Here is a 20,243-nt window from a genome sequence, read left to right as displayed (position 1 = left end):
TAGAGTGCAGGTTTAAAAATGGTTGGGGTATAAGAAGAATTTGCCAAACATTTTGTCCATTTAGTACTAAAACACCAAGACACCATATTTTTAGACAATTACTCCCTCTATATCAATTATATCAATGCATCCGATTTTAGTATGAAATGATGAAAATATCCTTAAATAAAATGAGGAATAAAAATACATTTCAGACCTCCTTTTTTAGAATATGTTTATGGATTTTTTTTTCAAAACGATTTTTTTGTATTGCAGAATTGTTTTTTCAAAATAAGATTTTGATTTTTATTCCAAATTTTTATTTTCACAACACAATAATTTCTTATGAATATACTTTTCTAAAATGTATTATTTCCAATTTTAAATTTTTATTTCAAAAAATGAAAGGTATTTTTGGAAATTTAAAAGTGTGTAGGGTGTTTAGGTTCAAAAATATTAGGCGAAGATTTTTTTTTTAAAATTTTTATCTTGAAAGTTTAGGAATCATTTTCTAGCAGTATGTGTTAGAGATTGATAGGGTCATTTATATAACCTCTATAGAAGTGCAATGAAGTACAACTATTTTTATTAGATAAGGGATCTAATAAATTAAATATGATAATAGGAAATTAGAAACTCAACAACAAGCAACATGAAAGCTTAAACCTAAATTTACATCAACAATAAATTGGTTTTAAGGGGAAAACAAGTTTATTCCCAATCATATATAGATAAGTTATTTTCCAATGCAAATATCACTGGAAATTACTTGTTATATTGATGAATGTACTACTACATGATTTTGATCTTTACACAAGAAACCTTTTACGTCCTTTGATTAGATTGAAGATTAATAAGGAAACTAAGCTTTTACATGTATTTAATTAAGTTTACATATTTATTTTATAATCAATGTTTTCGTACTATGCTTACTCCAAATATAATATATTAAGTAATCGATTGAGTGTAAAATCACAAAATATAGATGTACTTGAAAATATTTTAATCATATTTTTTATTTATTTTTAAATGTAAATTTCCACGATTTAATCATATTCATTTTGAATTGTAGTAGAATAATCAAACCAAAGGTTATGGAGGTTGATATCAAGTAAAAAAATTATGTTTTTTACCATTTAAGAAAAAATTAACTACTTATTGATGATATACTTAACCTACTTATATAAATATTGTTATTCTTATATGTACTTAACCATTGGACTTATATGTAATTGACTACATTAGAAGCAGGTAGACAATGCAATTTTATTAATTTTTATAAAAGTTTAGGTTAGTTGGTAAGTAGATTAATTTTAACAATTCATTATTTCTACCTTCAATAATTTTTATACTTTTTTTTTATATATAATACTTTCAATCTTAACATATTTGTATAATAACATAAGTTTTTAAGTTTATTGTTGGAGATCCCACATCGCTTAGACATAAGGACATTTCATAGTATATAAATGAGTGTAAATCTTACCTTATGAGCCAATTTTGTAAGGTTGAATTATGGTTAAAGTTTACTTCTTAATATAATATCATAGTTATAGTTATTTAGAGTTTATCTTCATGACAATTTGTTGATTGAAAATTAGACTAATTTTTTTAAAGTGAATTCTGATAAAAAAAAATGTATACATGGACTTGTATGTTTAGAAATATATTTTGGATGAAAATTTTTTATAAGATAGAGACAACATAAAAAAAAAATAAAAAAAAAAAAATATATATATATATATATATATATATATATAATGACACTTATTTTACATTTTTTCATCGAATGCTGATTTTGACGACTGTGCTTACGTTAACGGTTGTTGAAAGTTGTCTTAAACAATGATAGGAGAAATGATGATGATCGTGAAAGGTGTTATGGTGGTTTCACTTTTTTTTTTCCATAATTATCATCAAACTACCATCGTTATTGTATTATTTAACTTTTAATAACAGCTGAATTAAAAATAATAATTTTAAATTATCGTAATAAATCTAATTTAACCTTAGTTACAATTTTTTTTAAAAATGGAAGACCCTTCTAATTGAATTGAACTTTTGTGCAAATTAACTTATTAAATAAGAGGCGAGTCATGATTATATATATATATATATATATATATATATATATATATATATATTTTATAGTAGATTCATTGTCTTTCTTTTGATTTTACTTCCTTTTTTTATTGTTGATGGAATGAGAGTTACCCATACAATCATCTAGTGTTTTTTTTTGTTTGTTTTGTAAACTATAAAATATACATAAAAAGTTTCCTATTTCATTTCATATAACAATTACTACTAATTATTAAAACGTGCTGAATTATAAGCACAAGAAAATGAAAATGAGTTTTAGTTTAAATTGATAATATTATATTAAATTTTGTTGTAAACTTACACTTTGAAAGTTTTTAAATAAAATTTATTTTATTTTCAAATTTGTTTTTAATTAAAATTAAAGACAAAAGCAACTACATTTGTTCATTGGGTATGTTTATGTCATCATCTATATACAAGAGAATAAAAGTATAGTTTTGAAAAAAATTATGACGATTATCATACCATATACTTTTTAATAATTTGACATGTTTTACGAAATAGGTTCTACACACTTTTATATTAAACTCAGAATTTTTTAAAATATTCTTAATACATGTCCAAGACATAAACATAATAAGAAAAATAAGAATTAGATACTGAAAAAAAAATTCATAACATACTCAATACATATATAAGAAGAATCAATCACATTAGTTAGATTAGTCATTCATAAAATTTCTTTCAAGCATGATCTTGTAAAATTCCAATATTTACCACATCAGTCAAATACACTACACATGCATCTATTTTCAATAAGAATAATTTCACTCTATTTCAATCCATAATACTTTGATTTCATCTCAATTATACAGACTACACATGACTCCATCGTCTTCCCAAAGACTTTTTTAAGTATGTCCTTACCAAAAACTATCCAAGACTTAGATTACCAATGAATCCATGAATCCAAGAGAAAGGATCAGGGTAAGTTCAATACAACAAAAGTCATGCATCTCATATGTCATAGTGTACATGAACTCCCTCATTAGTTTTTGGAAGACTCATTAAGCATATCCCTAACAAAGACTAACATTTGATCCAATACCCAAGACTTATATTATCAATGATTCCAAGATAAAAGATCAAAGTAAGTTCAATACAATTCAAGTCGTGCATCTCATATGTCACAGTGTGCATAAACTCTCTCAACAAGTTCTCACCACCTGATATCTTAGTCTATGTGACTTAGATATTAGTGAAGTTAGAGGATCTCTGTAACGTGAGCTTTTCATACTTAATACACAAATACACAAATACACAACATTTCATACATTACCCCAAATGTATGACATCAAGTTCATACAAACTTTCATCAATCACACGCAACTCATAATTTGCATACAATGCATATCAACCTCATTTAAGATTTCTCTAATCAATTACACATATATCTCATTTTCATACATCTTCTATCATTCATATAAATCCATTTCATTTAGAAATAGTACAATTCAATTAATCATAGCAAATTCACAAATCAATTGAAAATGCAAGCTAGTATAATAAGGATTAGATTGCATAAATTGAATCAAATATTGACATTAGAAAGTTGTAATAAAACACCATTTACAAAATGACAAGTTTTAAAAGGTTTAATTCAATTCCATGAAAAAGGTAGATAAATAAAAATAACAAAAACTATCAAAATGGCTTGAGCCAATTGAAAAAAGAATTAAGCCCTATGAAAATTGGCCAAGCCCATGAAAATTTGGTTGAGCAACAGAAAAACACCAAAAAATTAAAATCTCAAATCTACTGAGTGCATGAGATTTAGCTGAGCGGATTTGGAGCAAAAAACACTGAGTGAACTTGGGACAGAGAGCACTCCAAAATCTCAACTCTAATCCGCTAAACCTGAGCGAATTGGGAAATTAAAATCTCCCCTAGCTCGACATAAAAATCCGCTTTAAGTGTAGGGAAAACGCTAAATCCGCTTTAACCCGATTTTTGCAAACAAAACTACAACTTGTACTTGAAATCCAATCTTTCCAAATGTTCAAATATATTTTTCAAGTTGTATTTATAAATAGTTCAATCATAGATTCTCAAAAACTTGTCTCCAAAGACATTTCCATATCTGGATTACTCTAAAACTCTAGGGATTTCGTTTGAAAATTTCATTAAGTAGGTGAGATCTTTGATTCCTTAGCTATGGAAAGGTATAATCACACTCTAAAACAAAATTCAAAAAAAGAAAATGAAGAAAAAGAGAGAGATTTGAGAACGAGAGAAAGAGAGGCATGGAAGGAGGCTTTGTATTTCTCCCTTCTTTTTTATTTTTTTTCTTCAGCATATATATATATATATATATATATATATATATATATATATATATATGTGTGTGGCATAAGTTGGGGGAGGAGAGATTGTTGCCAAAGTATAGGCGGTTACAATGTTTGTAAGTAATATGCTATCACCAATTAACATTGTTATTTGATCCCAAAGACTAAAATTATGAATAAAGAAAAATTATAGAAACATAAAATTAATGTTATGTACATAAATGGTAATTATTTTAGTTTAAAGTCTATTTCATTTATGTCCAACCATTCAAATATGCAACAACCCTTGAAACATAAGAAAAGAAAAACTTATTCACAGTGCTTTTTGAAAAGTAGTTAAGGTAACATTAAAATCGCCTAAAAGCGGTTTAGTTGAAAGAAATGTACCTGACTTACCTAACTATGAAATAACTATAATAATTTTTTATTATAAAATATATGAAGTACTTAGTGTGTTAATATCAGTGGAATAATTCGATGTAATTATGTGAGTGCCGTAATATTCAAAACCATTGATAAAATAATTTAACGTAATCAATTAAGTTTTGTACAATTTGATGAAGTTAAATGAAATTCGAAACAATTTATAAAATAGCTGAATTGAAATTTGAAAACTATTCAATTAGTTGAAGTTTAATTCCAATGGCAAACTCATTGGTGGAAGGGATCTATGATAAAGCACTTATAACATCATAAATAAATAAAATTAGTTTCTTTACAAAATTTAATTTATATATAAATTAGTTTGTTTTATATAACTTTTCATTTTTTTTTATAATTTGCATATATATTAGTTTAAATTCCAAATTTTTTTCTCTAGTTTCTTTCTTAAACTAGTTATGAGAAAGTTATATGTAGTTTGACGGAACAAAACGATAAGCATTCTATGATTATCATCATCATTAGGCACTAGCCAGTGACGTGGAACAGATAACTATCCAACTTATTAAAAAGATCTTTTAAGAAGTTATTTTAAAATAAATCTTTTAAGAAGTTATTTTAAAATAAATCTTTTATGATAAACTGCATCAGAAATTACAATTAAGAAATAAGCCTTTTAAACTTTCCACAATGTCTATTGTGAAATTACAGTAACACGCTTTTGTTTTATCATAAAAATCCATTTAAAATAAGTGCGATTCAGTGTGATATTTTCCTTTATAATTGGCTATCCGTAATGCAACTTATCTAAACCTATTAATTATTAATAAAGAAATTAATAAAAGGCTTACTCAGCATGTTGTGCAACGTCTTTACGTGAACGCAATAGAGTAATTTGGTGCAACATTGCAGGTAAGGGACGATAAGGGAGCTGAGTTAGTTGCTTGACTAGTTGGCTTCCGCTGAAAATGGCTAATAAAATTTTGGTTCTTTCTACCTTTATCCAAAAAACAAATGATCAGGAAATGAAGTGAATTATCATGATAATCTTGAAAGATATAAAGCTGGGAATTAGTGGAAAAAGCATTTTTCACAAGTTTCATCCTTATGCAAAAGACTAATGATTACTCGTGACTTAAAATTAGTATGTGAAAAGCTAAGGGATCGAAATTGCATGGAAGGGTGGTAAAACCACTTGTGAAGTTCGACAGATGATTCCATTTAGCCATAAAATATGAATAGTTTTAATTCGTTCATTGATTTTGTTTAATTATTTCAGAAGTTACAATTAGAAGGATTTGATTGATCGATGCATTAGTGAAATTGTTTTGTGAAAAGAGTATGTGGTGATGATATTGGTAAATTTGATTTTGGTGATTCAAAAGGAAAATGTTATATTCTTGATTATAAGCATGATTTGGTTAAGATTGTGTCTTTAAGTTTAGGGGAGATAAAAAAAATTAGTGTTAGAAGTGAAAAACTGATCTTATCATGTGACATTGACGACCCAACCTTATCATACATCATCGTCTTTAACTCAGTTGGAAACATTTATTGTCACTATCTCAGTTAAAAATACTTATCTCAATTGGAAACATTTATCTCGACTAGAAATATTTATCGTCACTAGCTTAGCTGGAAACATTTATCGTCACTAGCTCAATCGGAAACATTTATCGTCCTTATCAAGTAGCATAACATTTGCTTAAAATTTAACACTATGACAAACACAAGTTCATTTTTTTTAACTTAGGCAATCGTCGAACAATAATGTGTAAGGTAATTTAAAGGCTTGATTACCCTTTTAATCCTTATATTAAGGGTAAAAAATTAATTCAGTTTCGCGATTTTTAAAAAGTTCAATGTGATCCCAATTTTTTTTTAAATTATTTAATATATTTTCTTATGTTAGATTGCCCTCATTAAAAAGCTGGAACCACATTGAACTTTATAAAAAAGTTGGGATCAAATTGAACTTTTAAAAAAATTAAGATACATTGAACTTTTTAAAATATAGGAAATGAAATTAATTTTTGGTCCTTAATATAGAGATTAAAATGATAATTAATAAGAGTTTTTGATTTGATAAACCTCTTCCTCTACTTGACTTGAGACAAATAGACTTACACCATTAATTAGTTAGTCCGATATTCTATTAAAATAGAATGTAAATTATCTAAAGAGTTTCAGTCATAAAACCTATTAAAAATTAACAAAGAGATACAATATAACTATCATTGATCTTAATAAAGGAATAAAAAATAAATTGAATAATTTTAGTTAGATTCATTCAACTACACAACTTATAAAATGAATCTCTCATTATAAAACTTAACTTAAATGGTATATTTTGGGTCAAATTTGAACTAGAAAAAAAAAACTAATTAATATTTTATTAAAAAAAAGTAGTTTATATATATATATAATTTTGAAATACAGTAGTAATTAAATAATATTGTTTTTCAGTTAAGGTATGTTAATTATTTTCTAGCGATGACTTATTTTCTGATTTCTCTCATTCAGTTAAAGGTTCTGATGTGGTTCTGCCAAATTTCAAACTGAGACTTAAACTACCCTTTTAGTACCACTTTTATTTTACAAGCAATCCTAATTGACCTAAAAAATCAAATATAGTAAACAAAATAAATAATTAATTAAGCCAGTGGCAATGTATGAAGTTAATAAAAGAAAAAAGAAACCGCAGTTTCGGTTTTCTGGAAGTCTCTTTCATTCTTTCAGTGTGAAGTGAGACGCGATCTTACGAAACCCCGATCCGTAACAACCTTCTCTATTTATCACTGTCTCTTCAAATTCCCCCAATTCTTTCTCCGATAATCCTTTTTTCAAGCTCCACCACTCTCTCTTTCTTTCCCTTTTCCCAAAGATTCAAACATAAAAAACAGAACCAACCAAACCGTTGAAAACAATAATCGCAATCACACGCGTTTATTTTTTTCTCGAATAGCTTTGCTTCCAATGGTCCACCAAGTCATCGTCCCTCCGCAGCCGGTACACAGTCGCCGGAGGCGGGGCGTCGGCGAGGTGGCCGGTGGAGGCGCGGCTGAGTGCGCCGCTGTGTGTTGCTGCTTCCCCTGCGTGGTCATCCACCTCGCCGTGCTGGCCGTCTACAAGGTCCCCAAGAGGCTGGTCGTCAAAGCCGCCCGAAAGAGACGACGTCGTTTGATGAGAAACAAGAATAACGGCAACGTTGTTGTCGGGAACAAGGCTGATGATATCGTGGTGTTGCACCCGCACAGGGCCAGCAGCGTCGAGGGCTGGGACTACGACGTGGGTACCACGCGCTTGGACGAGTTTCTCAAGCAAATCCCTGAGAACGAGACGGACGAGGAGGAACAGGGGTTGGAGAAGGAGATGTGGGCCCGGTTCGCGGGAACCGGGTTCTGGCGGAGCGAGTCTCAGCGTCAACCGTAACTGAACCGGACCGGTCCAGCGTCTTTGTAGAAAAGATAAGAAGATTATCATAACGCCTCTTTAGGAAGAGCGTCGCAAAACGGTGTCGTAACGTGATCGTGGGACACGTGTGGTTTACGAATTCGGCGAAGCTATGTTCGTGTGAGTGGAAAAGGGACAAATGAGACGGCGACGTGTCGATGGTTACGGTTATGTTCATCGTGTGCTTGGATTTTTTTTTTGTTTTTGGGATAATTTAAATTAGGACAATTATCGATTTTTTTGAAAAAAATTAATTTTTTTCGGTAAAATTGATCGAATCCAATTTACAATTAATGTTTTGAATTTTCCTTGAACTAAAGTTGATATGGGGGAACATTCCTTTGAACATAAGTTCAACTTCTCTTTGTATATAAATATAAATATAAATATAACCTTTTGTTTACATTTGCTTCATGTTCTTCTATTGGATGGTGCATTACGCTTCTGTTAATTTTTGGTGTGTTTTTCTAATAAGTAACTAATTTATTTTCTGTTTGTGTTATTGACAATAGTTTTTAATGAAGAGGGGATTAAGGGCACTAATCTACTTTACTAATCCTAATTTTGGGTTGAAGAAGTGAACGTTGCATGTTGTTGACTACAACACCCTAGTAGTAGCTTCTTAATGAAGAGAAAAAGAAAACCATATCTATTAACGCCACTTGAGTAGGACTTAACGAAAGGAATAGCACCCATATATTTAAGTGTACTTAGTTTTTGTTGACCGTGTTGGAAGTTTGGAGGCTAAATGAGAGTGATGTTTTAGACTCTACTGAAAAATTTAAGATTAAAATTTATTGTTGTTAAACTTGTCTTTTAGTTAAAAATCTAGACTATTATTTATTCAGCGAATTTCACTTTTTTTCTTTCAATGACTATGTTTTATGTAAATAAACATGTAATACTAGAGTAATAATCTTGTATTGTCGATTAATTAAAATATAACTTTTACAGTTTGTTTAGAAAATAAATCAAACATCAATGAAATGCTTCAAAATTTGAACTGTCTTGATTTTTTAAAGTTTTGATTATAACATTTTAAATTTTATAGAGCATGAATTCATAAATAAGGTAATTATTGAAGGAAATTTCAATAACTTCTCATTTGAGATTACTATGTCCATTCTTTTGTAACATACATGCACCAATGGTAATGGTTTTTTTTTTTCATTAAAATAGTGTAATTTTATCTTAAATTTACTACAATGCAAAAAAATTTAAAAATTATATATTTTGTAAGTCCTATTTTTTAGAATGACTTCATATATACATAAAAAAAATTATATTTCAACTCTACAATTTATGATTTCAAGTTATTTTTAAATTAAAATCATGGTTAAGCAACACGACTTTGTATTGAATGAATTAATGTAGAAGTCGTGTTTCATGAGCAAGAGATTTATTAATAAAGTTGTTAGTGAGGAGGACAAATTTAGTATAAAATGAATTGAATAAAAGTTGAGTACACAAAACATGATTTCTTGTTAAATTTTTTTCCGTTTTATTATTATTTAAGCTTTTTCTTTGAAATTTAAGGGTAATAAAAGAATTAATAAATAATGAATGAATTTTTTTTAGTAAATAAGATATATATAGGAAAAAATAACATAAATTTAAAAAACATGAAATTATTTGATTGAGTTGTTAAATATTTAACAATTTTTTTTAAGAAATAATTATTTGATTCATTTAAGAATAATTAAATAGTTTTTTATTTGAGAAATGAATGAAAAGTAAAATTGGTATTAAAATTATTTAACAAAAAATATTTAATTTCGTTATGTAATTTTTAAAATTGTAATACAAAATTATTTGAAAAATTGTATAATATGTGCTAAATTATTATGTGTACATATTTAAGTAATTTGTTATAAATATGAGTATGAATTTAAGATTTGTTTGAAAAAAAGACATAAAAGAGAGAGTGTTAAATGAAATAGATAAATTGTTATAATATGACAAACAACATTCTATTGTCTGAATGAATAATTTACTTTATTGGGATCTTCATTTCGAGATTAAGAACCTTTATGTGACTTATTCTGAATTGGTTCATCCATTTTTTTTATGGACATGATTAATAGTTGATCTTTTAGATTCTTTACACTGCATGTGTTCTAGAATGAAATTCGATCTCATATAAGTAGACTAATAATTTCTATTTCAAATTAAATGGAATTGGACTTTGTGAGCCTTGTAAATATTCTTCAAAATGTAGATTGGGTCAACGAATATCGTTAGTTGTAAATGACATGTTGAACCAAAAAGGATAACATGAGCACAAGGAATGCAAAAAGCTTAAAACTCCCCACAATCATATCAACAATCATTTAATCCGACTAGGTATGTCATAGGTCGACATCTAAGTTGGGGAGTGACTAACTCCTGAACATCAAACTCTAAATTTTTTCTATTATACCTTTAGACATGACCCATGACAGGGTGGTGTAGTTGTTTTTTTTGTGTGTAGTAAGGCAGTGATATCTTCAGGATATTGATGACTAGCTCGTAACACATTTTATCTTGATCCCTCATTCAATAAAACAACATTTTGTTATTTCAAAAGTTATCTTAACAAAAGTACAAAGGAGTAACGATCGTACTCCTTTCAGAATAGAATTCATGTATTTGGTTAAATTTATTGTCATGTGACCATACCTCTTGCCTCTGTCATATGCCTGAGTCTACTTTCCAAACTTATTTGGTCTATCGAGGAAAAAGCTTGCCAGAATTATGATCTTAGAACCAATAACTTTGCTTAAAGAGTTGATTGTTTCCTTTCATAACTTGTGATAATGTAATAAATGAAATTATTTTATGTTTCTATCATTTTGTAATATTGATCAATGAAAGGTAAGGAAAATAGATACCCATATTATCAATTGTTTCTTCAACTTTGTATTTTAAAACTTTTTATTGAAATTAGATGCAGTGTGGCATAAGCAATACATTGAGAGAAGACCAACTACTTCCTAACCAATTTCCGGAGATTGTAATGCTAATAATACGATCGTTCCTCTATTAGTTAATATGCATATAATTCATTGTGGCATCATATGCTCATAGAAATTGAAATAAACTATATCAAGGCTTCATTTGTTTCACCTTCAACTATTTTCAAATATAAAGGAAATATGTTTTGATTTCCATCTTGACCAATTGCTTTTAGTAAAGTGACATGGTATTTTTCGATAAAAAATGTCCCATCAACTTGTACTATTAACTTGCAATAATTGAAACCATCAATGCATGACTTGAAAGTCCAAAATACACATGCTAAGGTGTAACACGAGGTGTGTTGAACATTGTTAACAACAAAGGGCCGAGTTACTGATAACTATTTTATGACAAGTGTATCGAGTCAGAAGTAATAAATTGTTTCGAAAGAAGGATATCGAACCCACAAGGAACAATTCTAAAATCTCAAGTATAATATTCACTAAATATAAAAAGATGTGTAAGATTTTGTTTGAAAGGTTGTTTGTATCATGAATTTATGTAAGAAATTTAAATAAAAACAAAGTAAATGATTTAGATGATTCAATTTGAAAGTTGGGATTGTGGTTAATCCTTCTCACTCGTCTATATTTTCAATGAATAAAAACATATAACATTCCATCTTGATTGACATTGATGCACATATAAAAATCATTCATATTGATTCATCGCATACAAAATTATTAAGATTGTTTCTTAAATATCGATTCCTCGCATACAAAGTTATTAAGATTGTTTCCTAAATATCGATTCCTCACATGTTTATAAAAATGTCTTATCATTACGAACATTTATTCAAATATGTTAAGCATTATCATTTATGTCAGATGCTTAGAAGTACTTGTCAGTCAAATCTAAGGATCAAAATTATGAATAAAGATTCAAACTTTAAGAATAAAATAAAAATACTAATGATCAATCAAGAACATAACATTATACATAAATATCACCTCAATACATAAGAGTTTGAGAAACTACTCCCAACCTCAAAGGGAAGATGATGGGTTGTGCCTTCATTCCGATTTGTTTTCCTTGGAGTTTTTGGAGGAGTGGCGGAAGCTTGGTGTAGGAGATGGAATAAGGATGACTCCAATGGAGCTATGGGTTCCTTGAAGGTGCATGAAGAGTAGTGAGAGTGATTGGTTGGGCCATATCACTTGGAAAGGTGAAGAAGAAGACCAAAGGTGTCTATCCTAGAGAGGTTTAGACAAGGGAGTGTAAGAGCTAACAACTTGGCAACATAACACTCAAAATTGAACTTACTAATTCATTTGCCAAGATACCCCTTTAAAGGTTCGAGGTCCGACCAAGGCTTACAAGAAAGAAAGGGAAAATTCAAATGGAAATGGTTTGAAAGTGGTCCCTAAATGAAGTCACATTGCAAGCTTTACCTAGGTGTGCTTCATGTGACTAATTTAGGTCTAAATGACCGACATAGGTTAATTAGGAGTCTTAATGAAATCCTAATTTAATCTAGGTTGGTTTTTAGATGCCTAATTTCAATCCTAATTCAAAATAAAAAAAATTATAACTAAATTTCCTACTCTATTTTTAGCAAGAAAATAAATTCTACTCTAGAGAAATTACACTAGGTTATGAAATTTTTGAACATATATAGAAGGGTGTCTCCGCCATCAATAACACAATCCCAATCTTCTTGAATCGTCCTTGCCATTGATCTAGTGGTTGGTCCTGAGTTGGGCCTTCTGCCATCATCACTTAGCCACTCATATTGGATATTACAAGCATGGAAAGCAAGAAAAGAAGATTCAACGTGTTTCTCCTTGAAGGCCCCTTTCTCTAGGGTTTTCTATCTTTGATTATCCTTCCAATGGTGTCTAGGATTTTGCCTTATACCTTTTATTTAACCTAATTGGGCTAGGGTTAAGTGACATATCACTCAAGCGAAATATTACTTGCTTAAGTGAGTTTCAAGGGAAAAAAGCCCAACTTCATTGGAGTGAACTTGCTTAAGCGAGCCTTGAGCGAGTCTTGGGCGAGTTCCTCTGGAGCGATCTTGATTGGGGAGTTTCCAATGCTCATGGAAATTAGCATAAATTTGGGAACAAATCATTCTTATTCATCTTATAATCCAAAAAATATATAAAAAAGTTCAAATTCCTAGATTAGAGGTTGAATTATAACTCTATTAACAATTAAAGTCCATAAATGCCTATTTTTTTACATGAAATATTATTGAATTATGACACTTATCAGTTACATACTGCACAACTATGCTCGAAAAACTCTTATATAACTTGCAACCATATTGGAAGATGATTATCTGATTCATCCAGTCGAATTCCATGGCAAAATTTTTTTATTTTGAAATCCATGTTTTTTTGTACGTGACAGTTAACCACGACGAATCTATTTACTGGGATTGATGGATTTTCCTTCAGAGAATTGACCATAATAGAAGTAATTTACCATGCATCCATCTGCCATATAGAAAATAAAATAATAATCTAGCATAGTAATACAATATAACATAATAAAATTTACAAAGTAGCACAAAATATTTAGCTCTTTAATATGAAAACAAGGTAGGTTGTGGTTCACAAAGGTAAGGTATGAGAAATGTTTGGTTCATGGTGCTTGTAAACTCCTTGATCAAATAGTATTTTGAATGGCCTTGCTACATCCACATATATAATATAGTTCCAAATATAAAAAACATTTAAATTATGACAACCAAGATTGATTGAAGTTTTCCTATACTATGAAGTACATAAGCATAGTTTATTGTTACAAAGATGTGCTTTCAATTCAAGTATCCAAACTTGCTTGTGTTTTGAATTGCATGGTCAAACACTTTCTGCAACAAATGAATTCAACTACCACCTTTAATATTGTCATTCATATATATATATATATATATCATATATATAGTATGTATATATGAATTTAATTACTAACAATTTTAATTGAACAAGAAAATTTCAATTCAACTACCATTTTAACATTGTCATATACATCATATTTTTAATAACAATTTCAATTGTTTAACAAAAATGATAAATATTATATTATTTGAAAACAAAACTTCAATTACAAAATCCCAATTCATGCTGGATTCACCAATAACATGTTCATATTTATCCTTAAATTCAATACTAAGTTGCACGAAGTCAAGATCCATGTGATATAGGCAAACTCGTGACCTTTACACATGAATTTAACAAAGCTGAAGTGTTATGTGTAGGCATGACTTCAGTTGGCTTGAAGTCATCTAGGCCTAGAACAATTTCACAAGGAATAAGTGTTGCATGTGTTGTTACCCCTATGTTGATCTTCATTTATGATTCCCACAAGTCCATATCTAAAGAGATTATTCACCCTTAGGCATGCATTGGTGCACTCAGCTGGTGGCTTTAATTACTAGCCTTCAAGGAAGCCTTGACAGTTTTAATTACTAGCCTCTAAGGAAGCTTGGACAAATATTCCAAGCAAGGACTTGTCATGAAATAAAGCCCTTTACGCATGAAGGAAAATAGTGAGTGAAGGACATTCATTGGGTGTGAATTGAACATGACCACAAAGTGTTAGGTAGAGGAATTCAACTCACCTTGCCTCTTTCGCGAACATATAATAAGGTTACTATCACACCTTTTCTACTCTAGCCATCACAACTATTGTGTCTTGTGTGTTTTTCCTATTCTTTGAGTTCTTTCAACCATCACCGCCTTTCATCCATCACTGGCTTGTGTTGTTTTAAAGTTTGTAGAGAGTGTAAGAAATAGTCTAGACTCAATAAGTGTTTGTCTTTAATATTTCAAAAATGTACATGACTATTTAAATTTTTTTACTTGGCTTCCATTCTTTGTAATTATTTGTGTATATGTTAGGATAACAATGGCTTATAATCAATGACTATCGTTCGATATATCCCTTTTACGACCCCAACATAAACATGAGACAAAGACTTTATGGGAGGACAACGAAAGACTACTATGACCTAAACAACATGAAATTTTGATTCTCAGGTTTCACGATTGACTGAAAAATTTAATTCACCGTGTTGGATTTAGATAGTTGTTAAGTTTTATGAATATCGCCACCAATCACAACTCGATCACAACATTAGTGAAAAGGTGGAGAACAGAAACCCACACCTTCTACCTCTCACTAGTTAAGATAAGATGAGTTAGTATTTATGAATTGAAGCATAATATGAAAATTACAAAGAATCTATCTCTCAATAAGATGAGTTAGTTTTTATGAATTGAAGTGTAATATTTAGTGTAAACTACAAAGATCTGATCTCTCGATAAGATAGTTGAGTTAGTATTTGGGATTAGTAATTGAAACATACTAGTCAACGTAAACTAAAAAAAATGATATAGGTAACACATTCAAGTTAGCATTTAAGTTTCATCTCTCGAGGGCATTTGAATCTCAACATTTTAACTCAACATTAAAAAGGAAAAAAAAATTAATTCAAATTATAAATAACTAGGTTTTTGTAAAATATAACAAAGTTCACAATTGAAAAAGGAAATACACTTGGAAAAATTATTCTTCTTCTACTAGTTGTCCCTCCATGATAATCTTGTAGGGATCCATGGCAAAAAAATCTATGTTGGGTAGCAATATCCTCTTTAAGGGCTTCCTCGGTGGCTTTTCAATCTTTTTCCTTTCGAGTGAATTACTTCAGCTCATAAGATTTTTCATAAGGCTATAGAGATATATTTTCCTTCTTTTGGATTAAAAGGACTCTCTTTTTGGCCTAGGCTTCTTCTTTCCTCAGCTCATAAGATTTTTCCAAGTCAGTCAGCCACATATGCTTTTAAGCCTTTAGTTTCTTTTTTAGCATCAAATAAGTGCCTTATTCTTTTATTCATTTTTTAGGCTCCTGGACCTTCTTCTAGGTCCAAGAAATCATTGGGAATTCTTTGTTAGGAGACCTTAAGCTCTTTCATAAATAGTCAGCTCTACTTCTCAAAGAGAGTGATGCCTTTGTCGAGAAAATTGTGAGCTCGGTTATGCGTCGAATGGTTGAATTTTGGATCCCAAAAATTTCCCTCTCCTCCAACAAGCCCCTGGGGATTCCAATTTTCAGCAATAAGTATTTCTACCTTGGGGCCATAATCATTGAAGGTAGAGTGGACAATTCTAGTTGGGGTCAACTCTTTATCCTTTTCCCTTTGGTGTTTCCTATAAAGTTGGGGTCGGTGGGGTTGACCTCAACATAACAATGACCATTTTGCTTGCCCTTTCTTGCACGAGACCTGCCTCTTTATCTTACATATTCTTCATTTGTATTGTCAAGCCATTTCTTTATGAGAGATTGTAATTTTTTTTATCTAAACAAAAAAAGACAAGGTTAGATTGGGAATGAAAATGTAAATCAACTAAAAAAATGAAAACATATATCAATGTAAACTTTTAGGTCTACAAATTGATACATAAGATTCAACAATTTTTCTGTATAAAAACGATTTAAATTTTTTCAAACTTTTCACAACATTCGTGCTCAGGTGGTTCCATCTCTTCCATTCACATAACACTCTGAATACGAGGGTTATGGGTCCAATATAATAGAAAACCCTCAAATAACATTGGGTTCTGGGTTGAAGCTCAGACTTTTAAGAAATGACCTATGAAACAAACAAGAGTGCTTCTTCCTGCACCTCCATCCCTTCTTCAGCCACCCCCATAGTAAACTTGATTTTACTATTATGCCCCTCAGTAAAATAATATTAAAAATTTAAAACTAAACCTAATTTTACCCCAACCCACTTTGTTTTATCTCTTTGCTTCGTTTCACCAGCAGCAGCAGAAGGCGCAGCGGCACCCACCCCTCTCATTCACCTCCTTTTCTTCAAATGACCAGCAGCCCCCATCCTCGCCCAACAGTCCCCATCCTTGCCACCATTCACTTCCATTGTAACTCCAAATCATTGTTGAAGCATTGAGCCTCTTCATCCAACACAGAAAAGGTTAGTTCCAGATTTTTTTGTAAAGGAATTGTTTTAAAGCATGCATTGTCTTTGTTCCGCATCACAAAGATTTTTAAATCCGGTAGTGTGTAGTTAGGTTCCGTATTTAATAATCCAGTAGTCTTTTTCAATAGTTCCAAATCTGGTAATCTTTTTGAATAGTTCCGGATTACATAGGTTTCAGATTAAATAATCCGGTAGTCTTTTTGAATAGTTCCAGATTACATAGGTTTTCGGATTAAATAATCCGATAGTCTTTTTGAATAGTTCCGGATTACATAGGTTTTCGGATTAGATAATCCGGTAGTGTTTAATTAGTTATATAATCCGGTATGTGTTTTTTAATTGTTGGTTAAGTTGGTTTCGGATTAGATAATCCGGTAGTATTAATTTTAGGATTTCAGATTAGCTAATCCGGAAGTGACTTTTTTTTGGAGTTTCACTTATGCAATCTTGTTTAGTTTATTTTGTTTCCAGTTGAAGAACTTTTTTTTAGATTATGTGCCATGGTTCACCTATGAAAAATATGGCTAAAACAAGAGGTGGTGGATCTCAAGGTCATGATCGAACAAGACCAACGACATCCGTCCGTAGAAGAGATCGAGGTGTTGTGGAGGAAAGAATTGGTGATGTTAATATTGATAATGACAATCAACAAGAATTACATGATGATAGGCAAATGGACCAGGGAGAAGGGTTTCCTAGAGGACCTTCTGATATGTCTTTGTTGGTAAATTTTGCTGACCATGTTGCTGTTAAGCTTTGGGATGGTGAGGTAAGAACGAAAAAACCTTCAATTAAATTGTTTTTGTTAATTATTGTTTAAATTGATTTAATTATATTAAATATATACAAATTTTGTATTAGGATCGGGGAAAACTTAAATTGGTATCCCACGGTAGGAAATTACGTAAATTTGGGATGCCTCATGCTGAGATTGAAGTTCTTATACAAAATTCTGGATTATTTAGTCTGTGCAATATAAGCTATGAGGTGGGGGGCAGGGGGTTGATTTCAGCCTTTGTTGAAAGGTGGCATGCTGAGACAAACTCCTTCCACCTTCCCATAGGTGAGATGACCATCACACTTGATGATGTGTCATCTCTTTTACACCTCCCCATTTTGGGTCAATTCCCTACGTATGTGCCCTTAGAGTACAACGGAGCTGCAACTATTTTAACTGAGTTATTAGGGGTGGAGGAGGCTCGTGGGAAGGCTGAGATGAGGTAGTGTCGAGGCGTCCACGTACGATTGAGTTGGCTTCGAGATATATATGCAGAATGTTGCGCTCAAGAGGCTTGGGAGTGTGCTGCTAGAGCTTACTTGTTGCATGTGGTTGGATGCACTATTTTTGCAGATAAAAGTGCCACATATGTATCTGTTTCGTACTTGTTGTTATTCAACAATCTTCGTATGTGCGGTGGATACGCATGGGGAGCAACAACACTTACACATCTATATGAGCAGTTGAAGGATGCCTCCTACTTTAACACAAAGCAGTTGGGCAGTTATGTGACACTTGTTCAGGTATGAAACCATACAAATAATTAGCAATCACATGTTACATTCCATAATTTTTTGTATTAAATATTTTATAATTAATATGATGGAATTACGCAGGCATGGATTTATGAGCACTTCTCGGGCATGGGAAGAAGGGATATTAATCCCTCATATGACGAGGTACATCCGCGGGCAGCACGATACATTGTTGCCCATCAGATTTGTGCAGTTGGTGATGTGCGGGTGCAGTTGGATGGGCTCACACACGATGACGTCATCTGGACTCCATATGAGGACCACAGATTGAACAGGCTATTTGAGACCATTTATTTATTCTCGAGTCACCTACGATTGGGCAACTTATCACAGAGACATATGCCTGAGCGTGTGTTGCACCAATTTGGCTATGAGCAGAGCATTCCACCATCACCGATGCCGACTGAGAGTCCTGGTGCACATATCATTGATCAAAGGTGGTTGCAATTTGATCACCACTTGGTGACAGGTTTGACAGCTGCTTCTAGTCCATCTGCATGTGTTCCTGAGTACATGTCTTGGTTCAGGACGGTGTCACACCCATACATTCGCAGAGGTGAGCTTGGAGATCGACCCAGTGTTGTACCACGTCGTCGCCTTTGTAGTCCAAATGCTGAGCAGGCAGGTCTCTCGTCTCAAGATGAGCGTGCACATTCGGTAAGTTTTTTTTTATTGTTATGTGATTAAACAATATATTTGAGAAGTTTAATTTATTTTGAAGTTGGTGCAGGGTATATTTAGGCGCATTGTTAGTATTCTCCAACGCATGATAGATTGTCGTCAGGTCACTGAAGGCACTGACGCATATGAGAGTACAGAGGCAACACTGCATTTAGCCCGAAGCGTGACAGATGACGAGGCGGTGTACACTAGACGATTACGTAATGTTCGTGGACGTCGTTGATATTTTGTTTTATTACATGATTGTAATAATAATAACTTTGTATGTGTACAATATGGTTTAATTAATTTATGTTGTAGTGTTTGCTATTTTATTTTTATCTTACATAAACACGAATTCATTATGAATCGGAAATGAAGTAATAAATTATGAATCAGAAGTTAAGTAATAAATTATGAATAAGAACCCCACATTATAAATTATGTATACATCAATCGTCTCCAAGGTTCACATATGTCGGACTAATACTAATTAATTGGGTAAAAGATTGCATCCTACCAACGTAATATGATGACCATAACCTTGCCTCTGGGTAACAATGTGTACACCATAAAATGTCAGCGGTATTGATATACCTGTTTGATGTTGTATTTCCCAAATGCATTAATGAATTTGTCCGACACTTTACAAATTTTTCTTTGTGCGGAATAATCCATGTGTTCTTCACATATTCAACAAGTAATGGCCACGGTGAACAAATAGTGTCAAAACTTTTAACAAACTCATCAAATTGAGCAATATCTGTACAATCAATGATAGTCCTCCATGAATCCATCACAACTTCCCAAGCCTCGACAGAATCAACCAACATTTTACACTTTGCTTTAACATTCTTATTGATATGAAACCGACAAAGAAGGTTTTTTGCTTTAGGAAACACAA

The 20,243-nt window shown here is 31.2% G+C and overlaps 1 protein-coding gene and 1 pseudogene across 1 annotated transcript; both read left to right on the top strand.

Annotated features, from left to right (window-relative positions):
* Positions 1-7,401: 7,401 nt before the first annotated feature.
* Positions 7,402-8,615, top strand: LOC137834096 (uncharacterized). The gene has a single exon (XM_068642161.2). It carries the CDS (start codon positions 7,725-7,727, stop codon positions 8,178-8,180), a length of 456 nt encoding a protein of 151 aa, XP_068498262.1. The 5' UTR covers positions 7,402-7,724; the 3' UTR covers positions 8,181-8,615.
* A 9,051-nt stretch (positions 8,616-17,666) lies between these two features.
* LOC137834089 (protein MAINTENANCE OF MERISTEMS-like) lies at positions 17,667-19,583 on the top strand (annotated as a pseudogene).
* Positions 19,584-20,243: the final 660 nt, after the last annotated feature.

Source organism: Phaseolus vulgaris, chromosome 11, assembly GCF_051622355.1.
Source record: "Phaseolus vulgaris cultivar YP4 chromosome 11, ASM5162235v1, whole genome shotgun sequence".
In the NCBI taxonomy this organism is placed as follows: Eukaryota; Viridiplantae; Streptophyta; class Magnoliopsida; order Fabales; family Fabaceae; genus Phaseolus; species Phaseolus vulgaris.
Note: the sequence above shows the minus strand (reverse complement) of the source record. Positions and strands in the feature narration are given on the sequence as shown.